We start from the raw sequence: 26,360 nt of genomic DNA on the forward strand, positions 1-26,360 counted from the left end.
TTCAATAAAGCTGATGGACTTTATACCGATGGAAATTTGCATGATTTATAAAACCGCGAGCGAACTGGATTTTCGTCTATGTAGGTAATGTAAAGTAGTAAACGTTTCTACAAGTCCGACCTTTGGTTTAAATGTTATAATTTTATTGTGGCAGTTGTATACGGTGTTTTACTATCAAAAAAGCTTTAGTCTTGCTCTCCGATTTATCTCTGTCCCAATGTTTTCGTGGAGAGGTGTGAATTGTTTGCCCAGTAGGGAGCTGAAACTCCGCCCCTTTCCCATCCCCCTGCTCACCAGCAGTCAAGCACACAGACATAAAACTGTACATACAGAAAGCCACAAGTGTCCTGACTAATCTCGTAGCAGAACTGCGGTGATACAATAACTCATTTGTTTATACTAATTGAAAATGTCCGATAAGTCGTTTTCTATTCCGCCGGCGGAATGATCGCTAGTGTCGGGGCGAAAGGGGTTAAAGTGTCAAACTCAGATGTAATTACCGTCTTCCACTCTGTCTCTGCAGTTCTAAAAAGAGAAAAAAGTTCATATTAGAGATTAAACATACTTGTAGGATAATGTTTAATACACTTATTATTTTTTATTGTATGCGTTGTGTTGAATAAAACCAACAAGTTCACTTTATTTAACTTTGTTTCTATAATACATTTTATAGACAGTAGAAATGTGGTGTTTAACACATGCATGAGGTCATATGTATAATATTATATACACTATATGGACAAAAGTATGTGGACACCTGACCATCACACCTATATGAGCTTGTTGGAAATCTCATTCCAAAACCACGGGCATTAATATGGAGTTGGCATTGCACATAGTGATCTTAGGCTTGTGTGCAGCTGCTTGGCCATGGAAACCTATTTCATGAAGCTCCTGATGCACAGTTCTTGTGCTGATGTTGCTTCCATTGGCAGTTTGGATCTCTGTAGTGAGTGATACAACAGAGGAAAGGTGATTTTTATGCACTACGAGCTTCAGCACTCAGCGGCCCTGTTCTGAGAGTTTGTGTGGACTAACACTTCATGGCTGAGCTGTTGTTGCTCATAAACACTTCCATTTCACAACAGCAGCACTCACACCATGTTCACACTAGCACACGACATGTCTCTCGTGTCACTTGTAGTTTGTCTCTTGTGGGCGTGGAGCAAGTGCTGCTGCTGTTGTGTGTGGGTGTGTACCGTCCATTCAGCTCCAGTGAGAGTCATGACCAAAATGTAGCTTACAGCTCACAATTAACTACAGTATATTATTTATTTATCTTTAAAATGCACTTTGAACTGTAACGTTTTATTAAAGTGGAAAAAGTGTGAAAAATCTGTTGTCTGATGTTCGTTACATAACGTATTCGTATTAGCTATTAGTAGCACAAGCTAACTGTACTAGCTATTTTTCTTTGTAATGTCTCTATACAGGTTTAATGAGAAGTCATATATGACAGAATACAATGAAACCATGTTTGAGTTTTATTGATTTTTTTTTTTAGTTAAGCAGTACATGATACTACCTACTTTGCAGGTAGGAACTAAATGTTGTTCCACGCGCACCACACAATTAAATCGAGGATCCATTTTAGCCATCGTTTGGATTTACCATGTCATTTACATTTATGGCATTTGGCAGATGCCCTTATCCAGAGTGGCTTACATTTATCTCATTTATACAGCTGAGCAGTTAAGGGTTAGTTAAGGGCCTTGTTCAAGGGCCCAACAGTGGCAGCTTGACGGTGCTAGGATTTCAACTCATGACCTTCCAGTCAGTAGTACAACCAAGTCTTAACCACTGAGCTACATCATACCTAATTTACATAAAGTTGAGGAAATCTCAAGTCACATGTTGCTTGTCGTGCTGTCACTGATATTGAAATCATCTGTGTCATGTGTGTATATAGAACATGAACAGTTGCCTGTCGCTCTCTAGTGTGAACATATCTTTACAGTTAACAAGGCAGATCTAACAGGGAAGAAATTTCACAAACTGGTGTGTGGTAAAGATGACACACTGACAGCACCACGTTTAATGTCACCGAGCTCTTTAGTCCATTCTACTGCCAGTGTTTGTCTCTGGAGATTGTACAGCTATGTGCATGATTTCATACACCTGTTAGTAATGAGTGTGACTGAAACACCTGAACTCAGTAATTAGGAGGGGTGTCCACATACTTTTGGCAATGTAGTGTATATTAGAGCTAATGCCATATGTAAATATTCATCAGTAATTTGTGTGTATTTACTGTAATTCCCTTCAGACCACACACAGACACCTTGCATTTCTTTTTATGTCTACACCGTGTATACAGTGCTTTATTATCTTACATTTTAACAAGGTGATATTGTCTCCTCCAATTAAATATGCAGAATAATTTTAAAAGCACAAAAAGTTCATTCTCACCTGCGTATTCCTTCACTATCCAAAGCTCTGAGGCTAAAAGATAAGAGATTAAATAGTTGAGTACTGTGTGTATATTCTATATAAATAAAAGAATAAATAGATTAAACAGTGTAATATAGTGAAGTAAATGAACACAAATCAGATTGCAGTTATGAAATGTAATTGTTCTCTGATGTTATTTATTTGTTAAATGATTGAGCACACTTCACAAAGTGGAACATGATGTTACAGGTCAGTTATGAGTGATATAGAAAACAAGTAATTTACTGTATTGTGAGTGATGTGTTTGTATCTCTACTCTTCTAACAGAACCCTCTATGGCGTGAAGTCAGAGTCAGCAGAACCTGAATGTGTAATGCTTGAAAAAAAAAAAAAGTGTACTCACACACTAGATTAATCCCTCCTGAGCGATCATAACTCTCCATCGTGATTTACCGGGTGGCTTCCCAGAACTACAGTAATCATCAACAACAGGTATTACAAAGTATTATCTCCTGATACATGACAGTGTTAGAAGCCATAGATGATTATATATTCTTTTTAAATTTTATCCACTTAAGCCTGTTTCTAGATATTTTTATTCATCTCAAGCTTAAAACGTTCTCATTCTATTGACAGATAATTTTACTAATTTCAAGTGTTTATTAATAGAAAGAAGCGAACGTATCTGCCAGTAGAATATAACCTTTTAAAGATTGAAGAGTAAACATGTCTAGAAATTGGCTTCTTTGTTGTTTGCAGTGTCTCTTTGGAGTCTGTAATGACAGAATGTTATAGCGCCGAGTCTGTTAACGAATCCCGGCATTATTTGATTGTTTTTCCTGCTTTAACACACCCTGTTCAACCCAGGCAGGGCTGTAAATTAGCTGATGATCTGAATCAGGTGTGTTAGGAGCAGGGAAAACTGTAGAATGTGCAGGACAGGATACTCAAGGACTAGACTTGGGAACCTGTGGTCTAGTGCTTAAAGACACTTTACCTATAAGTGACTCAGCTACCCTTATAAATGGCTCCTCATGGTTTTCAATTAAAATTAAGGCCTTCCTTGCGAGACAAGAATCTTCACCATCTGAATTATGAGTAAGTTACATTTTTCTGTATTTCTAGTTTATAATTTATTTTCATATTTGCTCTATGTCTCTATTTTATATATAGTTATACTGCTTGCAAAAATGGTTTACTGTACTTCCTACTTCATAATATCATTATATTACCCTTCTACTATCCTACATATCTTACTACTCTTTATTTTTATATTTTATTATTATAAGATATTACCCTTATAATATCTTAATTCTCCTTTTTATTATTCTTATAAAGTTATAATGTTGTGTGTGTGTGAGAGAGAGAGAGACAGAGTGTGTGTGTGTGTCATGTCTACATGCCCGCCCTTGACTGTACGAGAGTGTGTGTGTGTGTGTGTTTGCACTCCTCAGCTCTTATACTTCTTTTTGACTTTTTGACTAATAAACCATAGTGTGTCACTCTTAAAGTGTGAATCCAATTCGTCAATATCCGCCTAATACCGCTTCTGTGTGTCTAGGTGCCCGTCGTCATTTTTCCTTCTCTCCTTCACTGGAGGGTCTGGATTTGAATCTGACCATTCTTCCCTCCTCTCACCTGTCAGTCCACCCTACTCTCAGTGGTCTCCTTATTTCACCTTTGCTGACTATCCCATGTCCCCAGAACACACCCCATTTTCTTCCCCCTACCGCTCTCCTCAAGATTACGCACCCACCAGTCCTGTGAATTATCAATAAAATTACATATTACTCATACTAGGTCTCCCTCATGTTTATTTCATGTCATTTTTATCCACAACAAGACATACACAGGAACATCATCCCTGTTCTGTAATTGTTACAGTACATTTCACAAACTAAATGGCATATAAAGCTCTTCTCATTAAATTCACTTGTGTATCATACAACATGCTGCAACATATTTAACATAAACTACTAAAGTCCTTTCTCCATATCATCAAGGTTTAAATTCACATTCCTTTCACTTTGTCCAGGGGTAGGGAAATCTTTCTTTCTCTCTCTCTCTCTCTCTCTCTCTCTCCCTCACACACACACACACGAAACACACAGTTTAAAAAGTAAGCAAAATTATGTACTTCCAGTGGACTTAAAAGTATAAAAATATAAAGAATAAAAATAATAATAAATAAAATACAGTGGTTTTATGATGTAGTGCAGACTGAAACAGGATGACAGAATAGAAGAAGAATTCTGAACACACACACACACACAGGTCTTCTATTCTGTCATCCTGTTTCAGTGCACTACATCTTAAAACCACTGTATTTTTTTTATTTTTTATTCTTTATACTTTAAAATTGTTTTAAACTGTATTTGTTTTTCATTTATTGTAAACATTATTATTATTATTATTATTATTATATTCCATTTTAATAAATATAAATCTAGTCATTTGCACTCTGTTATTGCTGCATCTGTCATGTATCAACAAGGGAACTCTGGCCATCATTTCCCAGCAGCCACTGCACCATACTCACCAGTGTCACATGACCACCTGCACCTGATTTACGAATCTGTTAATGATCACACTAGTATATATGCCACTGTTTGCACTGCTTTCTTTGTCTCACGTTATCATCTATCTATGCTTTTGTCTATTCTACAGTATTTAGTTTTGGCCACAGTATTGTGTGTTTGATGTAGAGTCCTTTGTTTGTGTTTACTGTTTATTAAATGTTTGAAGATCTGCGCTTGCTTCCGAATTCAACTTTGTAACGTGACAGCATCCTGTTAATGTACAACAATTCTGAGGCGCAAATAATATCTGCCTCTATTTAAGTATAGCATCTAACAACTATTTCTACAAAGAACTGCTACTTTTATACAGTGTAAATAGAATATATCTCTATTTTCATTTAGTCTGTTCGGTTTTATCTACACAGACATCAGCAGCTGAACTTCATACATTTTATTGATCATATTAAATTCTGCAGTAAAACTCGGTGTGAACTGTAAATGATCTTTCACTACAAATCAAATATCAATAAAGTTCCACAATCATAATGTGTAAAAAACAGACTGAAGAATTAACATTATTTTCTTACGCAAAAAAAAAAAACCCCAGGTTTTAAAATAAACTGTACAACACTTTAAAAACGGAATATGTATTTCTAAAATTTACAAGAAAATGTAAAATATTAAATTTTAATTCTCACCATTTAAAAGATGATTAAATCTGTGAGGTGAAAATTCATTCAGTGTTAAATACAGGAGTGATGATCAGTGGTGCTGAATTTTTACCTTCTGCATTATAACCAGGACTGAAGTAAGGATAGAGTTTCTCAGTGAAAGACTGACCAGTGAAAGAGTAGATATGAGAGCTGGACTTCACATCATAAAAGGAGACCAGACCCTCCTCATAATCCACAAACACCCCCACCTTCTCCACCTTCTCTCTCAGTGTGAGGCGGACAGAGGGACCAGCAAGAGCCTTATACTGATTCTCATTCCTCAGCCGCACAGTCCAGAATCCATCCTGAGGTCTCGGTACAATCAGCCCCTTTCTGTTAATGTTCTCTCTCGCGACTCCGAGTTCCCACGCAGTTTTCCCTCTGACCTGCACCTCATAATAAAATCTCCCTGAGGAGAAACTCTGCTTTCCTAGAACATTAACACAATAATTAAACCTCTGTGGTGTATCAGGGAGATTCTGTCGTGTGTCTCCATCTGTCACTTGTTTTCCATCAGCAGACAGGATGAGATATGGATGAGCTGTATCAGGATCCAGAGTCACATCCACTGAGAGAAACACACAGAGTGAGATGTGAGTTTGCAGGTAAAAAAATATGAAATCATCATCAGAGGATCACTGAGGATTAAATTATGAATCTGAACACTGAAAAAAGAGAACTTGAATTTCAAGCATGTTAATAAATAAATAAATAAATAAATACAGATGTGTGGTTTTCAACCTTATATATTTCAATATTATAAATGTATATCAGTTTTTCACTCCCATACACGGACACACAGAACTTCTCACTTCATGAGAAAATTTCGATAAAGAACCAGAACAGAGACATTTTCAAACTCACTCCAAAATAAAAGTAGCTAGTGTAACGTTTACTTAAATATCTTCTCCTCTACACCCGATCTTCTACCAGCACTTTAAATAAAATCATTTCTCCTCTATGTTTATGTCAATCATACTATTTACTGTTTTGTTTTCTGGTGTTTTTCATCATCAAATCATCAGGTTTAATCAATAAGCATCAGGACGCCAGTGAATTTATTTACAGTCTGTACTTACTGTAGCTCTTTACTTACAGCCACAGGTGTGTATTGTTTCACCTGTTAGGAATTTCAATTTATTATCAGATTTAATTTCTCCCATCGTTTTAAAGTCATTTAAACACATTTTTCTCAGTTCCTCTCGGGGTTTGTGTTTGTTTCGTGTTTCTCTGTTTTTAATGTAAATGATGGATATTATCCAGTAGTGAGGAGTTTTCATCTCTACAGAGAAAATTGTAAAGTTTTATGAAGTTGTTATATTATTTGTCCGCTAGATGGCAGTGAAAGACCACAACACTATACACTTACACACTCCTTAAAGAAAATAATCACTGCAAAATAAACAAATCAATCATTTACTAATGGATTAATAAAAAAAAATAAAAATGGCAAATCCCATAAAAAAGATTAATAAAATGTAACGTTTGTATATGAATATGTTTATACAACAGCTAACAGACTAAACTGATTAGTCAATTTTAAAATCTATCATTTCCTCAGAATTTTAATGACGGAAACTTTTTTGTTCTGCGTTGGATACTTTTATTTTGACATGGGTTAGAAATAACTGCCTTTGCATTTCCTTATCTGAATGCTTTCGTTATGACGTCTATGTGTGTGTGTGTGTGTGTGTGTGTGTGTGTGTGTGAGAGAGAGAGAGAGAGAGAGAGAGAGAGAGCTGCAGCTTTTACGTCAAAAAAAACTGTAAGAGACAAAGATTTATTTTTACTGCCTGAGGTTAGGCGCGCGCGCGCAAACACACACACACACACACAAATACAGTAGAGACTCTGATGTAACTGTACTGAAGATAAAATTGTTCTTACCTGCAAACTTCTTCTTCTTTAATAACTCTGTGAAACATGAATCAATATTTTATATGAATTTATCAAAATACAATTAGATTCAACAAGACATAATAAAATAATTAATATTTGAGTCATATTTACACCACAGACCAAAAGTACAAACCAAATCCATCCACCCATTTTCTATACCGCTTATCCTACACAGGGTCGCAGGGAGCCTGGAGTCTGTCCCCGGGATAGCGGGGCAAAAAGCAGGGGACGCCCTGGACGGGGGCCAACCCACTGCAGGACACAATCACACACACTACAGACAATCTGGAAACACCAGTCAGCCCACAACGCATGTGTTTGGACTAGAGGAGGAAACCGGAGTACCCAGAGGAAACCCCTGAAGCACAGGGAGAACACGTGCACACAGGGCAAAGGTGGGATTTGAACCCCCAACCCTGGAGATGTGAAGCAAGCGTGCTAATCACTAATCCCCCGTGCCCCCACAAACCAAATAAAAAATAGATCAATATTTAAAACACCAAAAACAAATTTATTGCCATCAGTAGATTTTTTTTTTGCCTAAAAATAGAGAAATATAAAGAAAGGAGAGAAATACAAATCTAAGAATCTGTTCCTCTTCCTAAATATATACTGCTCCCTCCATAAAGGCTTTTTTTTTTCCCCATTTGCATCCATTTTAAATTTGTACTCAAATATTTCACGTGGTTAAAGTGCACATCCTCAGATTTTAATCAAGTGTATTTTTATACATTTCTGAACATGTAGAAATTACAACACTTTTTATACACAGCCTCTATTCCATGGTATCATAATATTTGGGACATGAGCTGCACAGGTGTTAGTGATTATTCAGGTGTGTTTAATTGCTTCATTAGTGCAGGTATGAGAGAGATTTCAGCATCTAGTCTTTATTCCAGACTTTTGGTCACCCTTAGACTCTTCTTTTACTGTTCGTCAACATGAGGACCAGAGTGCCAGTGAAAGTCAAGGATACATTATAAGGCTGTGACACAAGAATAAATCAGTCAGACACATTGGCCAAACTTTAGAGTTACAAAAATATCAACTGTGTGGAACATTATTAAGAAGAAAGAGAGAATGGGTGAGCTTAGTAACTATAAAGGGTCTGGTAGGCCAAAGAAGATCTCCACAGCTGATAGCAGAAGATTCTCACCATAATGAAGAAAAATCCTCATACACCTGTCTGACAGATCAGAAACACTCTTCAGGAGGCAGGTGTGGATTTGTCAGTGAATAATGTCTGCAGAAGACTTCATGAACAGAAATACAGAGGCTACACTGCAAGATGCAAACCACTAGTTCTCCACAAAAACAGGATGGACAGGATAGTTTACTAAAAAGTTCTTAAAGGAGCCTGCAGAGTTCTGGAAAAAGGTCTTGTGGACAGGTAAGACCAAGATGAACTCGTATTAGAGCGATGGCAAGAGCAGAGTGTGGAGGTGAAAAGGGACTGTTCAAGATCCAAAGCATACCACCTCATCTGTAAAACATGGTCCTGTACGACTGCCTCAGGTACTGGCTCACTCATCTTCACTGATAATGTAACTGCTGATGGCAGGAGCACAATGAATTCTGAGTGCTGTTATTTACACATGGTAAAACTCATGGGTATAAAAAATACTCATTATTAAAGAATACGTGCATTTTAACCTCGTGTAAATAGTTTGAGTACAAATTTAAAATTGTGGAGTACAGAGGCAATTAAAAAAATCTATGCTTCATCCCAAACATTATGTATCTAATTTCTCTACTCACAGTTCTTCATAAATCTGAAAAATAAAAGTCCTTAAAGTGTCACAAACTCAGATGTAATTACCATCTTCCACTCTCTGTCTCTGCAGTTCTAAAAAGAGAAAAAAGTTCATTAGAGATTAAACAAACTTGTAGGATAATGTTTAATACACTTATTATTCTCCATTGTGTGAGTTGTGTGTTGAATAAAACCAACAAGTTCACTTTATTTAACTTTGTTTCTATAATACATTTTATAGACAGTAGAAATGTGGTGTTTAACACATGCATGAGGTCATATGAATAATATTATATACACTATATGGACAAAAGTATGTGGACACCTGACCATCACACCTATATGAGCTTGTTGGAAATCTCATTCCAAAACCATGGGCATTAATATGGAGTTGGCATTGCACATAGTGATCTTAGGCCTGTGTGCAGCTGCTTGGCCATGGAAACCTATTTCATGAAGCTCCTGATGCACAGTTCTTGTGCTGATGTTGCTTCCATCGGCAGTTTGGATCTCTGTAGTGAGTGATACAACAGAGGAAAGGTGATTTTTACACACTACGAGCTTCAGCACTCAGCGGCCCTGTTCTGTGAGTTTGTGTGGACCAACACTTCGTGGCTGAGCTGTTGTTGCTCATAAACACTTCCATTTCACAATAACAGCACTTACGCCATGTTCACACTCGCACACTACATTGTACACGACACACTAGCACACGACATGTCTCTCGTGTCACTTGTAGTTTGTCTCTTGTGGGTGTGGAGCGAGTGCTGCTGCTGTTGCGTGTGGGTGTGTACCGTCCATTCAGCTCCAGTGAGAGTCATGACCAAAATGTAGCTTACAGCACACAGTTAACTACAGTATATTATTTATTTATCTTTAAAATGCACGTTGAATTGTAACGTTTTACTAAAGTGGAAAAAGTGTGAAAAATCTGTTGTTTGATGTTTGTTACATAACTTGTATTCGTATTAGCTATTAGTAGCACAAGCTAACTGTACTAGCTATTTTTCTTTGTAATGTCTCTATACAGGTTTAATGAGAAGTCATATATGACAGGATACAATGAAACCATGGTTATGAGTTTTACGTCATTTTTTAGTTAAGCAGTACATGATACTACCTACTTTGCAGGTAGGAACTAAATGTTATTCCCCGTTGTTGGAAACTCTCTATTCCCTCAGATATGTATAAGTATGTTTAGGTTATAGTTTAATTTCTGTCTCATGAACTTTTCTAGACCTGTCTGTTGTGTACATGCCATATATGTTCAGAAACCTGTACATTCTTGTGTTGCCTAAGATGTTTTTCACGTACGTAGCCAGACAGTTCAACTGCCATATTATTTCCACACCTATGCCTGTGAACGGCTATTTGTACCTATATAAACCTCTGTGAATCTGCAATAAACCAGATGTCTCTCTGAACTGCTCTGGTTGCCAGTGTGTTCATTTAGACACTCCAGGCCTGCATACTCTCCGTGGTAAACCACATGCGCTAGTTTTTCTTTTGAGTAAATGAACCAAGAGGCTGAAAAGGCTGACTGAGGAAAGAGGGTTAATAGAAGCTGTTATTTGCTTTATCTCTAACACCCGTGCACCATACAATTAATTCAAGGAACCATTTGAGCCATCGTTTGGATTTACCATGTCATTTATATTTATGGCATTTGGCAGATGCCCTTATCCAGAGCGGCTTACATTTATCTCATTTATATATCTGAGCAGTTAAGGGTTAGTTACGGGCCCTGCTTAAGGGCCCAACAGTGGCAGCTTGACGGTGCTGGGGATTGAACTCATGACCTTCCAATCAGTAATCCAACCACATCTTAACCACTGAGCTACATCAGACCCAACTTACATAAAGTTGAGAAAATCTCAACTCACATGTTGCTTGTCGCGCTGTCACTGATATTGAAAACGCAGCTCTGTGTTATGTGTTTATATAGAACATGTACGGTCGCCTGTCAATCTCTAGTGTGAACGTATCTTTACAGTTAACTGAGGCAGATCTAACAGGGAAGAAATTTCAGAAACTGACGTGTGGTAAAGATGACACACTGACAGCACCACGTTTAAAGTCACTGAGCTCTTTAATCCATTCTACTGCCAGTGTTTGTCTCTGGAGATTGTACAGCTATGTGCTTGATTTTATTCACCTGTTAGTAATGAGTGTGACTGAAACACCTGAACTCAGTAATTAGGAGGGGTGTCCACATACTTTTGGCCATGTTGGGTATATTAGAGCTAATGTCACATGTAAAAATTAAAATTCATATCAGTAATCTTGTAATTTACTGTAATTTCTTTCAAACCCCACCCCCACCCCACAAACACACAAAGACGCATTGCATTTCTTCATGTCTAGACCTTGTATACTATTTGTGTAAATTCTATATAATAAAAGAATAAACAGATTAAGCAGTGTAATATAGTGATAAGGTAAAAGGACAACACAAATCAGATTGCAGTTATGAAATGTAATTGTCCTCTGATGTTATTTATTTGTTAAATGATTAAGCACACTTCACGAAGTGGAACATTATGTTACAGGTCTGTTATGGTTCATATAGAAACTCAAAAAGAAACGTCCCTTTTCAGGAGACTGTATTTTAAAGATAATTTTGTAAAATCCAAATAAGCTTCACAGATTTTTATTGGAAAGGGTTTAAACAATGTTTTTCATGCTTGTTCAGTGAACCACTAACAATTACTGCACATGCACCTGTGGAACAGTCCTTAAGACACTAACAGTTTACAGGCAGTATCAGTAACTTATGGGTATTTACTGTAATTCCTTTCAGACCACACACACACACACACACACTTCATTTCTGTCTAGACCGTGTATACAGTGCTTTAATATCTCACATTTTAACAAGGTGATATTGTCTCCTCCAATTAAATATTCAGTATGATTTTAAAACCACAAAAAGTTCATTCTCACCTGCATATCTCTTCTCCTTCTGAAGCTCTGAGGATAAAACAGATAAAATAGTTTGAGTATTGAGTGTAAATTCTATATAAATAAAAGTGTAAACAGGTTAAGCAGTGTAATATAGTGATACAGTGTAATATAATAAATAAATCAATAAAAGATCACTGGCCCTGATGCGGGTAACATTACAGCACAAAAGATTGGGTGATCATATTCTGGTTTTCCAAAAAGAGGACACAATTTTCACCGCAGCGAATATGGGCAGGAACAGGATATGACATCATACTTCAGATATGACATCATACACTGAAGTTTTCATGTGTTATGGCATTTTACAGCAGTAAAATGTCAGACAGTATTTGAAGCAATTAAAAAATAATTGAATGTTTCCCTTTGTTAAATATACCATCTGTTCCTGTTTTCAACGACACTGCAAACCAGGCAGACTTGCTTTTTAAGTTATTTTTATAATCTTTCATAGCTGCGTTGTAAAGTACAGGATCTCTCGAAATCGCTAAAATTAGGATTTCCATTTTTTTATTTCTTTTTGCTGTGACATCATCTATCGGCCACATGTCTTCACGAAATAAGATTACGCAGGTCAGAGTTCACAAAATTTGAACTTTCCTCATGCAGCATAATATGAAAATTCTACACAAGCTTGCGTTTCTGATCTGTCATTATCGGATGCATTTGAATGGAGGTCAATTGAGCATTAAAGCCTAGTGTGACTGCAGCTTTACTATGCATGCAGACTTTACTACACAGAACAAGACACACTATTAGCATCACATAAATATAGCTAAATAAAACTGTTTTCACTCTGCCAATGTTTAACATTTTTTTCTACATTCTTCTGAATGTCCATTTAATGAAATAAAATATTAGATGCCACAAGTGTATCTTCTGCCATCATTTACACATTTGAATGGCCATGTAATACGAAGCAGTGTGAGAACATGAAATTAAAAATGACCTTATATGGCCATGGGCATTGTTTAGACTCAGGACATCTCTCAGTTGCTGCTATTGTCAAGTAACTGTTTGATGTCGTACACAACATCGCTTCACCTTTGTGTGTTCGCTGAGAGTAGGTTAATGTTTGAGAGGCAGGAATTTGGCCAATAGTTGCTGCAAGCCTTTTATAATCGACCAACTTTGTGTGTGAGAAGGTGGGAATTACAGAGAGGGGTTAAAGCAATGCAAATATGTGCACACATGATGCAGTATTTGACCATAAGCACATCATAATTAAATTAAAGCTGAATCCCAGACATATTCTCAATTTTAGACTGTTTTTAAGGTCTGCAAAAGAGGACGTATGATCACCCTAACAAAAGCATTTCAGAGAACAATGTGTTAATTTCTACCAGATTCATTTTGTGCAAAATTTATTTGCGCATTCACCAGAAGGTTGCGCATGTGTCACGTGGGCAAGAGAGAACCAGAACTATAATCAAGCAGCCGTCTATATTGTGTTATGTCAATTTATTTGGCTCTAAACAAACAAAAAATTAAAAATTTAAAAATTTAAAAAAATAATCCTGATAGTATTCCCAATTTTTTTATTACAAAATGTACCTGTAATCTGATTACTTTGTTTTTTGACATAACTGTAACGGATTACAGTTACCAGTTTTTGGAGTCCTGATTATGTTACATGTATTCCGTTACTCCCCATGTCTGGTTATGAGTCATATATGAGCAGAAGTTGAACCTGAATGTGTAATACTTGAAAAGAAATGTGCAAATGTGGTTACTGACAAATTATTAGTGTGAATTTGAAGATATTTTAATATATTGGTTCTGAATGAAACCAAGTGAAAGGAAAGTATTGAACATTTAAGTTAACAAATTCAGGTAATAAAAATTCAACCGGGTTAAAAAAATTCAAGGTTTCTAAAATTGGGGTTTAAAAAACAGGTGGAAAAAATTTCAAGAAGCCAAAAATCCAGAGAAAACATCTGGGATACTCAGAAAGAGCAAATGAGCCAGACTCTAATCAAACTCAGTCCTGACCAATCACAACACATAAAACAGATAAACTGGTTTATTATACAGAAACAAACAAATAAAAAAAAAAGGTTTGCATTTCTAATCTTCTTACTCCTTGTTTACGTCCCAATAAATGTTCAAATCTGTATAAACCTGATGTGTGTGTAATTTGGCATTATTAGTTTGAATAAACATGAGAAGGAGCTGTAAATTCTGCCCTTTGCCCTGATCTACACTTTCTCATGAACCTTCACCATCTTACATTGTGTCTGTAAGTCATGAGTACAGAGGGGGAGGGTTCGATTAACATTACTGAGTCAGTGTTAATGTCAGCTCAGCAAAATTCACATTTAATATTATACAGTGTCTGACTACTGCTGAATATGAACGAATATCATAAAATAAATGAATATAGACACAGTACCAACTACCTACTTTATGCACACTAACAGTAAATAGATAATCACTTAACATATGGTTTCCTAGTTTCAGCCACACGCCGAGTGCCGTATATTCTTTACAACAGCATGATCATCGTGTGATTATGATTTTAGACAGGTTTTTAAAATTAGAAATAAATATCAAGCAACTGACATTTCAGACACAATGAAAAAGAAAAAGTGCCATCAATGAAAATATTTTCCAAAGAAGCCACAGCTGGACTGAGGGGTGCGTTGCCATAGTAACACACAGACTAACTGACAGGTCATAGTAAGTGCAGTAACTGTTTCAATGTGACGGACTATTGTTAGAACTGTTTTATTTATGTAGCAAACACAGACAAGTGGAGTGATACAAACAATGAAATGTCCCAGTGCTGTTACACTAAATATCAGCACTACTGGAACACCGCTTGTCCAATCACATTAGTGGACTGGAACTAACTGATGTAGAACTGTTAATGTAGCAATTATTATTAACAATTATAAGAACTAATTTGTAACACAAACTCATGAAGATTGAGGACCTGTTGGGATTTACCAGTCTGAGCCACTAGCTAATGATAATTATTTACATTGTACATTTATTCATATAGTTGACGATTTTATCCAAAGCAACTTAATTATGCACTTTATTTAGACATTTATATATTTGTAAAGCTGTAATTTTGCTCAAATCTGCATAGTTTTTTTGCACCTAGTACATTTAACATGTCACACTAGCCACGCAACATATTACCTCACCTGTCATAGTCACTAATTAGACTGAAGTAAAGGTGTAGCTCATTCACTCTTCTGATATCCAGTAACCACAGTCCCTCCTCTCTGAAGTCTTGCTGAAATTCTCTGTGAATTCAAGTTGGTTAAATCGTGGATCCTCTCTGTGATCTTGGGCTGTTCTACTGTTTTGTGATTTTGTATTTTAGCCTTCAGACTATTGTTTTTTGAATATCAAATTCTCTTTGAATTTTGTTTTCTGGATTTCTCTGTCTGCAGCTCTTTAATAAATCTGCAGTACTACATCTATAATCCACTCAGCCACAGCACCACTGGGCAGCAACACTGTGATTGCTGTGCTGAGAAACATCAGAGCTGCACACTGTGGCACTGGCACGGCTCTGTGGAGGATTAGCAGCAGTACAGCATGCAGTGCTGACAGACAGAACAACATGCTCTCTATAAATAAATAAAGTACATAATTAAGAGGAAATTCCTTTTTCACATGAGGTAGTGTGGGCTTGATTGTGTTTAAATGGTTATTATGCCTCACATAATATATGCAGTATTTCATGCAGTCTATTTGTCATAAATATTTTATTAGTTATTTTATTTGAATCACTATCTATTCACCAGATTGGCCTAAAATATTCAAGTCTGATAGAAAGGAGCATTAAAATATTTACATTTGGTGATCTGTAAATATTAATTTGCTGGTTTGCATAATGTTTAATAAGACTTAAGCCAGAGGTGGAACTAAAGACAATGTTAATGTTATTTTGACAGTTTGGAAAGATAAGTTAAAGTTAAATACTTTTTGTTTAAATTTAAAATTTTAAGTTAGAACTACTCTAAGTGTTTCTAGTGAAATGAGCTGTGAACCTCAGTGTAAATTAGATTCTGTGTTCTGTAATAATGTTCTGATGTGCAGGGTGAGACTCGATACTCTCCCAAACCTTTCATTAATGAAATACCCTTTCACTTCTTCAGAAAGGGCTTGTGGTAATGGAAGTGAATAGATGAAGACAGAGGTGAGAGTTTGAGACAGAATTAAATCATCCTCTTCACAGAGAGCACGGCCAACTGGACTTCTGTGGTCTACTGAGTAAAGCACAGGTTCTTTACCCTTGTCCTGGAGAACCCCCGGTCCTACACGTGTTTTCTGTGCTCTAAAACACCTGATCCAGATAATCAGCTCATTAACAGCCCTTCCTGACCTAAAGTGAGTGCTATTGCTAGAAAAACACTAAAATGTGTAGGACATGGGGATCTCCAGGACCAGAAATAGGAATCTGTGGACTAAAGCTATGGTATAAACTGCAATATAATTTAAGCTAGAGATATTATGAAGGAAAATGATTTAAAGATTACCTTTCTTGTGATAGATAACTGCAGTTACTATCCATCCAACAGCAATAAGACATGCTGAAACTGAAATGCCGACAACCCACTTCCAAGCATCAAAGACTTTACCTAAAACAAAACCAAGTTTACAGTGTTACAGATATTTTTAATAAACTGTGCAACAATTATTGATAAATGCAAAACACACTCAGACAGAACTGTAGCAAAATCACCAGATATAATAAAAATAATGCATACACTCTAATGCAAGAATAGTGTGTGTTCATCACAATCATGTTTCATCTTTAATCACCTCATCTGTAATGATTACAATAGAATGTTACAAGTTTTTAATCATAGACACTTACTATTAATGATAACCTCTGCCTCCATCATGTGATGTTTTTGTTGAAGTCTGCAGTAAAACTTGTTGGAGTCGCTATAATCATAAACAGTGATGCGGTGTTTCACACTGAAGCCCTCAGTGTCTCTGTGTATCTGTGTATCTTCAGCAGGCAGAGTGTCTCCTTCTCTGTTCATCCACAGAACCGTAGGTTCAGGGTTCCAGCCTCTGGACTCACACACTAGATTAATCCCTCCTGAGTGATCATAACTCTCCATCGTGATCACCGGGTGGCTTCCCTGTGCTATAGGCAATAAATAAAAGTATTGTTTTAAACATAGTGAAATCATGTTATACTGTTAACCTCAATAGAGGTTATTATTTTCTTCTCATTTTCAGTTTAAAGACTGTTCTTGATATGGTAAAAAATAATACTATGAAGTGTGACTTTATACACACACACACACACACACACACACACACAAGACTGAGCAAAATTAGTTTTGGGAATCTGCCAAAAGCTGCATCTAAGACATATGTGTAGCCAGCTACTCAAAGACTGGCCACTATTATAGGTAACCACAGATTCACATGACAGTAATGAGTAGTCAAGGTATCTAGATGTTCAGAATTTGTCCAGATCAGAAGATCATAGGTTCACTCGCTGAAGCCAAAGGTTGGATTACGACAGTGAAATAACAACACAAGGCACACAGATTAGTTTAACTTCATATATTAAATGCAATGTTCAATAAGAACAAGTGCAATTCAGTAGTAAAGTAATAAAATGGAAAAGTGGGATCCCAAATATACAAAAGAAGAAAAGTATCAAAATAATAAAAGCTCAGTATAGTTTTGAGTGCACTCATATTAGACTAGACCCGGGTCTGTTAAAATAAAAGTTCACAGTCCATCGATGGCACCGATATTGGATTAATGCAAGGTGGGTGTCTTACTCCAGGGAAAGCAAGTATCAGAGTGCACACAGTTCTGCCTGACCCCTTGGGCCAAGGGGAAATAGTTCAAGGCTCTCTGGCTCAGTGTCTCTAGGTTGCAACCTTCTAGCTACAACCAGGCCCTATATCAAGTATGGTTGGCTCTCCATCCAGTACTGGAACAGTTTCTCCAAGGATCTCCAGAATCTCTACCGCTGGTTCGGACTCCACCAGTAACCGCGATCACTCAACATCTGAATCCAACAATAAAACCTGACCAGTGCAATGGAACAGCACGTTAGCTTGAGCATGCCCTCCAAATTATACTCTCTTGTGGTATTCCACACTGTTAGTAGTTTACACCAGTAACAGAAAGTAAGTACCAATATAGCGCTACGATGATTCAGTTACCACTGACATCACTTCCCATCTCCCTCACTACCGTGAATGGCTTTGGTGGGCCTAACCATTCTATTGGCTGCGATGTAGCAACACTCAATCTTACAGGCTAATGTCTCAATAACAATATGCTCTCGTATTGTATGATAAAGGTTTACAAAAAACTCCCTTTTAATTCACAAGCGATCTTTTCAGCATAATGCGCTTTTATATAGTTATCACATAAAATGTATAATCACTTGTACATAAACATTTACTGCATATTTATTTCACCCAGGACTTATTTATTTATTTATTTTACTTATTGCCTATTTTACCTTTGGGTTACATATGTATTCAAACTAATCCCTTTTGCTGTACATAGGAAACAGACCAACATCCTTTACCATTTCCCAATTTTGCGCTCTTAACTCTTAGCCACAGATGGTTGTGGCATCATAAGGATATGAACTTGTAATCTCTATATGAAAGGGTAAGCACTTTTCTGTTGCACCATTTCTTCTATCTGCTTAAATTGTGCAAATGTTTAACTTGTGACCTGCTGATAGAGAAGTACTCTCATTTAGACAATACCACATTCACATTCATTTAAACAAACTTATATCAGCCCATACTGATGAGGTGTGATCTGTTTAGATAGTGAAAGAGCTTCCTGACATGTAAATTGATCATTGAAGATTTTTACAGGAGGCTTGAGCATCTTGACATTTTCATGGACTGCTCAGAGCCCCACACTATTAGCTGCTTTTCCTGTCCTTGATACACCTTCCACAATCTGGGCCTGTATTAAAACTGTACTCACTGTACAGCGTAGCTCAACCTACTCAAGCCAACCAGGACAGCCAGGAACTTTGAAGTGATTCTTGATGATAGCTTGACCTTTACAGACCATATTTCAACAACTGCACGGTCCTGTAGGTTCATCCTGTACGACATAATGAAAATCAGACCCTATCTCACTGATCAGGCTACACAGCTACTAGTACTAGTAGATCTTGTCATCTCAAAACTGGACTATTTCAATGACTATTGGACTATTCTTGGGCCTCCCAGCAAGCTCCATCAAACCCCTTCAGATGATTCAGAATGCAGCAGCACGCCTCGTCTTCAACCAGCCCAAAACAACCCATGTCACATCCCTCTTCATCTCCCTCCATTGGTTTCCTTTAGCTGCCTGTATCAAATTCAAGGCCTTGATTCTCATGTACAAGACCTTGTCTGGAACAGCACCCTCCTACCTCAACTCTCTCCTGAAGGCTTACGTTCCCTCATGGAATATGCGTTCAATTGATGACTGACGCTTAGTAGTGCCTACTCAGTGTGGCTCAAGGTCCCTTTCCAGAACCTTCACACTATCTGTGCCTCAGTGGTGGAATGAACTTCCAACCTCAGTCCGGACCACAGAATCTGTCACCATCTTCAAGAAACAGCTAAAGACCCATCTCTTCCATGAACATGTAACCAAATCCTATAAAAAAAACCAATAATAATTTTTAAAAAATAACTCTGGCACTTACACCTCGACTCTGTGCACTTTGCTTCTTCTGGAACTCAATTAATGGATCTTGTATGGTAGCACTACTTGTATTGTTCTCTGCTTGATACATCACTTTGCTTGTATTTTCTCATTTCTAATTCGCTTTGGATAAAAGCATCTGATAAATGAATACATGTAAATGTAAATGTAAAATCTCAGAGTATGAAATCAGTCAGAACTGCTAAAATATTCTGAGAGAAACATTTTTGATTCAATTCTTAGAAAAAAAGAAATGTATTAAGATTCTTAATTCCTCAGAGTGCTCAAATTCAGGAGAGTTCAAGAAAAGTCCTAATAAGTTAGAAGTTGATAAAACTGCTGTAGTCAGACAAAGCTTGTATTTTTAATTTCAAACAGCCTAAATTATAGAGTTAATTAGTTGGAAATGGTCTAATTTTTTATGGAACTGATTTCTTCATCTTATTAACAGAGAAGAAGCAGCACAGTGTTGGAGTGATGATTTGAGCACATCAGGAGACAATAAAAGGATTAATCAAAGAAGCACTTTTATCATCTACACCCCTCACGTCATCCATATACTGTATTTATCTATTTCCCCATCACTCATCAAGAAATATAAACAAACTGTGTTCAAACTGTGACAAGCTGCATAGAGCTCCGAACCACCATGGGGCCCCCTTGATCTTGTATATTATTTTCCATCTGTAAATATTTTTTATAACATGGAAATATAAATGCGGATTCAGCTTTAGAGGAGTCATGTGGAAATTTCTTTTAAAAAATACCTGAATATATTTATTTAATTACTGTTTCAGACTCGGACAAGTGCCAAGACCGTGAAGCAAAAGAGCAAGAAGAACTTAAAGGAATGTGTTTTTTGTAATATTATAAATTCTTATATAGTCTTGACAAACCATGCAATGAATTAATTAAAAACAATACTCCAGTCAATTCAGATCAACAGATTCAATAATAGTCCACTGTGTTTTGTTAGAAACGCCCCATGATGAAATGTCATTTTCAGTTTGTGTCGGTAGACATCAATAATCAAAACGTTCTTATACGTGTTTTAATGTAATATATAATATTGGCAGTGCACCTTAAATATATTATTTAAATAATAAACACTAATGTTTGAAATCAACTCCCTGTATGTTGTTTGTTGACACTGAAACTGTTCTGAAAGAACAGATTAAGGGGTGGGGGTCATTTTGGGGTTTTTATGAAGGCACTGACAGGGGCCTCTGACAAAGTATTGCTAAGGCCCCCCAGAAGTCTAGGACCGTTACTGCACTAGAGAGAACCCATACTCACCATGTTGAACTTCTTCTGTTGTCCACCCCATTTCCTGTCATGATCATGCACACCTGTTTGGTATTGTATTCTTAGTCTCCTTATTTAACTTCTGGGTTTGTCGCTGTTTGTGTTGTTGGAGCATTATGCTTAGTCTGTGTTTGCCTGCGTGGCTAGATTTTGGTTAATGTTTTTTCTGAATGGTTTTGTTTTCCTTGCCTAGCCTAGCATTAGCCGAGCCCTTTGTTGTCCCAGTTTTATTCCCTGTGTTTTAGTTGATCTCTTGGTTGTTTTTGTCCCTATTAAAGAAGTTCTGCACTTTGTATCCTGGACTCCTTTTATGACAAAGTTAAATTACATTTAACACATAACCGTCTCCACAGACCCTGATACCATGCTTCACTACCAAGTTTAAAACATACATGTGTTGTAAACACATTGTTTACTCAAATTGGGTAAAACAAACATGAATTATTATTTAAAAACTACTGAATAATTATTCCGACTACAAATAACAATAACGCAATGTTTAGACAAAATGAAAATAGTTCAGAAATACTATTAGCTTATAAATTATTACAGAATAGTTTATTCTGCAAGTATTCTTTTCAATGACAAGAAAGCTAGGTGACAAACCACCTGTGCAGTCTGAAAAATACATCACATGCATGAGACCACAGCTGCTGAATCTTTGTCCAGTTGTAGCTGTGTGAAAAATAGGACTGATTATTATTACTGCTGATTGATGAACACAACAGAAGTGGAAAATGTTAGAAACAGGGGTGTGTAGGGCAGGGGGTTCTCCAGGACCAGAGTTGGAAACCTGTGATTCAGTGACTGAGTGAACTCCCATTCTAAATCCCACTTAAATAAATAAATACAATGGAAAAATACAGATTTTGCTACAGATTATGATGTGGTTTATTTATGCACAAACCATTGATGTTAAGTGAAAATAAAGTTTATTCTAGTATAACATTCACTGTATAAAGTGTAGAAATAGATCTTACCTTCGACAGTGACGTGAACAGTGATGTCATCATACCAGGATTTGTCCTCAACGAGACATTTATATTTTCCTTCATCAGAGACTCGGAGAGCTGAGAGTTTGAGAGAAGTGTTGCCTTTCTGTAGCTCCTCTTTAAACAGTGATGTTCTTCCTCTGTAAGACTGAGCCTGATCTTCATTTCTGTCTTTTTGATCCTTATAGAGATGCACTAATGAAGCCACATCCTCTAGTCTCATCCACTCCACTGTCATGTCCATAGCGCTGGTGATGGGTTTGATAAAACAGGGCAGAACCAGGTCTTCACCGGCTACAGCATCAAGAGGAGCTTCTGGACCAACCACTGTTAATCCCTCTGGGTTTTTTTTTTTTTTTCAAAAACAAACAAATACCGTATATCATTTCCAATATCATATGTCCTTTGCAGGTGTTTTGAGTTAATTATCTGATTAGGGCTCTTCTCAGGTGGACATTTCTGTATTATAAATTCTTTATTCTAATATTTTGAGATACTATATTTTTGATTTCCATGAGCTGTAATCTGTAATCATTAAGATTAAAACAAAGAAGGCTTGACATATTTCACTTTATGTGTAAAGAATGTAGAATATATGAAAAAAACTTTTCCCTAATATTTGTGTGTACACACACACACACACACACACACACACATATATATATATATATATATATATATATATATATATATATATATATATATATATGTATATATATATATATATATATATACATATATATATATTCCTTGGACTTCTTTATTATTATTATTTAGTTTATTGCCTTAACTAATAACTACAATGTTCGAGACAATAAGAGAGGGCTGTCAAAACAAATGTATATATTTATAGTAGCATAATACTAGTAATAATAAATCTTAATATTAGTTACCCTCATCTTCCAAAAATGGTGTTACTTAAATATTATATAAAATTTTCTGTCCCAATTTTTTTTGAGTGTGTTGAAGGCATCAAATTCTACATTTGTTTATATTTACAAAATACAATTAAGTTGGTCAGTGAAAACATTGAATATCTCTTCTTTGTACGTTTTTCAGTTAATTAAAGTTTCAGGAGACTTCACAAATCACAGATTTTTGTTTTTATTGTGTTTTAGAAAAAAAATCCCAACTTTTATGGAAATGGGGTTAGTACATTTTGACTTTTCATAAAATTCTTGCATATTGTAGCTCTACTGCTGGTGTTTGCTGTCTGTAGCAGCGTAAGAGGCAAACTCATGAAAACACTAAATCTTTAAAGCAATTCAAATTTAAGTGCAGTTTTAAAGAAATTTTACAGGCCAAGTAATGTAGGTAGCAATATTGTAGTAGTAGGTAGCAACTCAAAGGTATAATAGTCAAATTTTAATTATTTCTTAATTTACTATTACAAATAACCTGGAAAAATTTGTAGATCATGATAAAAATGATGGTTTAAGCCATGACCTCAGTGTATTATGTGGCTGAAAAAACCCATGTGTCTGGAGTGCTTTAATGTTTACACAAGCGCTTTGTCTGGCATTTTATTTACACTCCCTAATGCCCATCTCAGTCTGTTCAAAAAGAAAAGAAATGAGGCTGAAATCTCTGTGACCAGCACAGCCAGATAATTCTCCTGTGACCAAAAATCTTGATGACAAAACAACAACAACAATAACAACAACAACAACAACAACAACAACGGTAAAACCAGATTAAGCACTGGCAGCTCTTTCCCAACATGGAATTAGTGATGTTGCTTGTGAACATTTATGTAAACACTATCAGTATAAAACTTTGAATTTTTGAATGGTGGCTTTACATAACTAATTAAATAGATATACTTTTATAATTTAGAGAGTGAGAGAAGGAAATGCTTTGGTTGAACCATATTCATAGAAATGTACGTCATGTGCAGCTAACTCATGTGCAGCTAAAATGCTAATTAGGTAACAGCAGAGATAACAGCTTAAAAGTTAATTCCAAAGAAAAACAGAACAGAGAAGGCACTTTTACCCATTCTCATACATATAATTGTGCTTATTCCAAATGTTATAACTTGGCTTCCAAGCAGTTGAATGGCCGAGTGGGAAAAAAACATGTGAGGCTAAAATGCTAACACCATCAGCCAGCCTACTAACTTGGGAATCCGCTCGTCACCACTGTACAAATAAATAAATAAATAAATAAATAAAGAGTACAACCCCTGGCAAAAGATGGAATCACCCCACTTACAGGATGTTCACAAGACATGTGTTTTTCACACTGTCCTCAGTACAAATACTCACACCACAAAGTGAACTAATGAATCGTCTACTTTCAAGCTGACAGAGGATTTTTTCTTTTTTTCTTTTTCTCGACACCGATCAGCTGATCGAGTGAAACTTTTGAATTGTAGCTCTGAAATATATAAAAACAAATCAAAAGTTTTTGAATTGTGGCACTTTGCTTTTGACTGTCGTCTTCACTTCATATATAGAGAGGGCTTTCAGTCTTTCAGTGATCATAACAACACTTTCCCCAGTCGCTGAGCCTTTAGTGAGTGAGTGAATGACGTTACTCAGCTCTGAGAGAGGAGATCTTCCAAACACCAGGATTCAGTTAAAGAGAGTCACACACCACCTTTTACAAGAAAACCAGAGAGAGTTCTCTCAAAAACATCTTTTATAACACCACTAAACTTACATAACTCTCTGGGCACAAAAACATCACAACTTTAGAGTTCATTATAACACACACACACACACACACACACACACACACACAAACACAGAATAGTTTTTCCCCATACCTGATTGAAATTTCATAAAGCTGAAGAGAATCAGGAGAGTCACAGAGAAAAACATCATCCCTGAAAGACAATTTATCATTATTGCTTCAGTCTGATTTACAAGATAAATAACATTTTATGAATTACACTCAGTGCACAATTGAATGCATATCTGTTCTTCCAAAAAATCTATATACTCACCACTTTGTAAGTGTAGCAAAGCTACACTACAATCAAGATTTCAGCTGGTTGAGGCACTCTGGTGTGACCAATTATGTGAGTGTTGTTTTGTTTTCTACACTATATCTATTAAAACAAAAGCTGCTCTCAGTCAGAACTGAAAATCATTTTCAGGAACTGGTATCCAAGACAACAGGAATAATAGAATATATCTGTACTGCATGCTGCCTGATATCCTGTCTGAAAACATTACACATGTTAAAACATGGTGTAATGACTTTACATCCTGATTTTTCTCTCCTGTACTCAGTCCTCTGCCAGTCTTTCTCTCACTTGTACTCTGCTACTCCTCCTGCGTGCTTCTTCATGGCCGTATCGGAGGTCATGCCATAGAACAGTTTGTTCTTTTTGTCCTTTTTCTTGATGGTCTCACCCTGATCATCATTCAGACCTGCCAACATTCCACCCAACATCACAAAGTCCGCCCCCACACCTGTCCATCACACAACACAGCAAATCAAATCAAATCACTGGGAATGCAAAAAAAAAAAAAGTTTAATTTATTAATCACATCATGCTTTTAACTGTTCATGGAACTGTTCATTTGAACTGTTTATGGAACGTCCACAAGACTTGAGTCTTCAGGAGAGAGGGTTCACGTTTTCCAGTTTCTTTGTAACATTTTGTCTCTTTAACTTCAAGAGAAAGAAAAAAGAGGCTGGTGAGGGAACGACTGTATATAGCAGTGATAACAGGAACTAACGCCTGTGTCAGGAAACTTACTGACTGTTACTGTTACAAAGCACTGACACTCCTTCTATAAATGTTAAATAAATGTCTCCTAACTGAAAACTTCACCATGTCAGTGATTATACACTAGTCTTAGATTATGTGGAGCAAATCCTGGTGCATGCGCTGTTACTATAGAAATGATAACATATAAAAAGGAGCACATTAATATAAACCCAGCACCCCAATGTAAAACACATCTCTACATCCCTGGAGACAGAAGCTGGTGTAGGAAATCTGGGATAAATTAAGATATCAAAGTATATAACCTAATGAATTAAATATAGATAATTAATATTGAAGAGTCAAGTGAAATCTTAAAACCTAAAGACAGCTGGTTTTTGACACTAGACAATGTGGTGGTTGTGTAAGAGCACACCAGCACGACAACAAGGAAGTTCTGACAGTTGACACGACACATTGTGGTGGTTGTCTAAGAGCACACCA

The 26,360-nt window shown here is 36.4% G+C and overlaps 1 protein-coding gene and 2 long non-coding RNA genes across 5 annotated transcripts; 1 reads left to right on the plus strand and 2 right to left on the minus strand.

Moving 5' to 3' along the window:
* The first annotated feature begins 9 nt into the window (after positions 1 to 9).
* On the plus strand, positions 10 to 4,041 carry LOC128610280 (uncharacterized). Its single transcript, XR_008386327.1, has 4 exons — positions 10 to 84; positions 2,719 to 2,883; positions 3,448 to 3,489; positions 3,953 to 4,041. It is a non-coding gene; the product is annotated as an uncharacterized LOC128610280 (long non-coding RNA).
* On the minus strand, positions 80 to 2,835 carry LOC128610282 (uncharacterized). The gene is made up of 3 exons (XR_008386329.1): positions 2,795 to 2,835; positions 2,410 to 2,442; positions 80 to 525 (listed from the first exon to the last, which is right to left on the minus strand). It is a non-coding gene; the product is annotated as an uncharacterized LOC128610282 (long non-coding RNA).
* Positions 4,042 to 5,346: 1,305 nt separating the features above from the next.
* Positions 5,347 to 26,094, minus strand: LOC128610260 (butyrophilin subfamily 3 member A1-like). 3 transcript variants are annotated; one of them, XM_053629463.1, is made up of 9 exons: positions 25,146 to 26,094; positions 24,966 to 25,025; positions 22,184 to 22,534; positions 17,074 to 17,352; positions 16,733 to 16,834; positions 12,219 to 12,245; positions 9,342 to 9,368; positions 7,511 to 7,537; positions 5,347 to 6,191 (listed from the first exon to the last, which is right to left on the minus strand). In XM_053629463.1, exons 2-9 carry the CDS (start codon positions 25,021 to 25,023, stop codon positions 5,644 to 5,646), a joined length of 1,419 nt encoding a protein of 472 aa, XP_053485438.1. In that variant the 5' UTR covers positions 25,024 to 25,025; positions 25,146 to 26,094; the 3' UTR covers positions 5,347 to 5,643. The 3 variants fall into 3 exon arrangements, with proteins under 3 accessions (XP_053485438.1, XP_053485439.1, XP_053485441.1); XM_053629464.1 differs by lacking the exon at positions 16,733 to 16,834; XM_053629466.1 differs by lacking the exons at positions 9,342 to 9,368; positions 16,733 to 16,834.
* Positions 26,095 to 26,360: the final 266 nt, after the last annotated feature.

This window comes from Ictalurus furcatus, chromosome 7, assembly GCF_023375685.1.
Source record: "Ictalurus furcatus strain D&B chromosome 7, Billie_1.0, whole genome shotgun sequence".
Lineage (NCBI taxonomy): Eukaryota > Metazoa > Chordata > Actinopteri > Siluriformes > Ictaluridae > Ictalurus > Ictalurus furcatus.

Coding starts and splice junctions, on each gene's coding strand:
- LOC128610260 (XM_053629463.1), bottom strand. CDS start 25,023: ATGATGTTTTTCTCTGTGACTCTCCTGATTCTCTTCAGCTTTATGAAA. Junction 7,538..9,341: donor GAGACAGAGAGTGGAAGATG/GTAATTACATCT, acceptor CATGTTTCACAG/AGTTATTAAAGAAGAAGAAG. Junction 6,192..7,510: donor AAAGAAGAAGAAGTTTGCAG/GTAAGAACAATT, acceptor TGTTTCTCTCAG/TGGATGTGACTCTGGATCCT.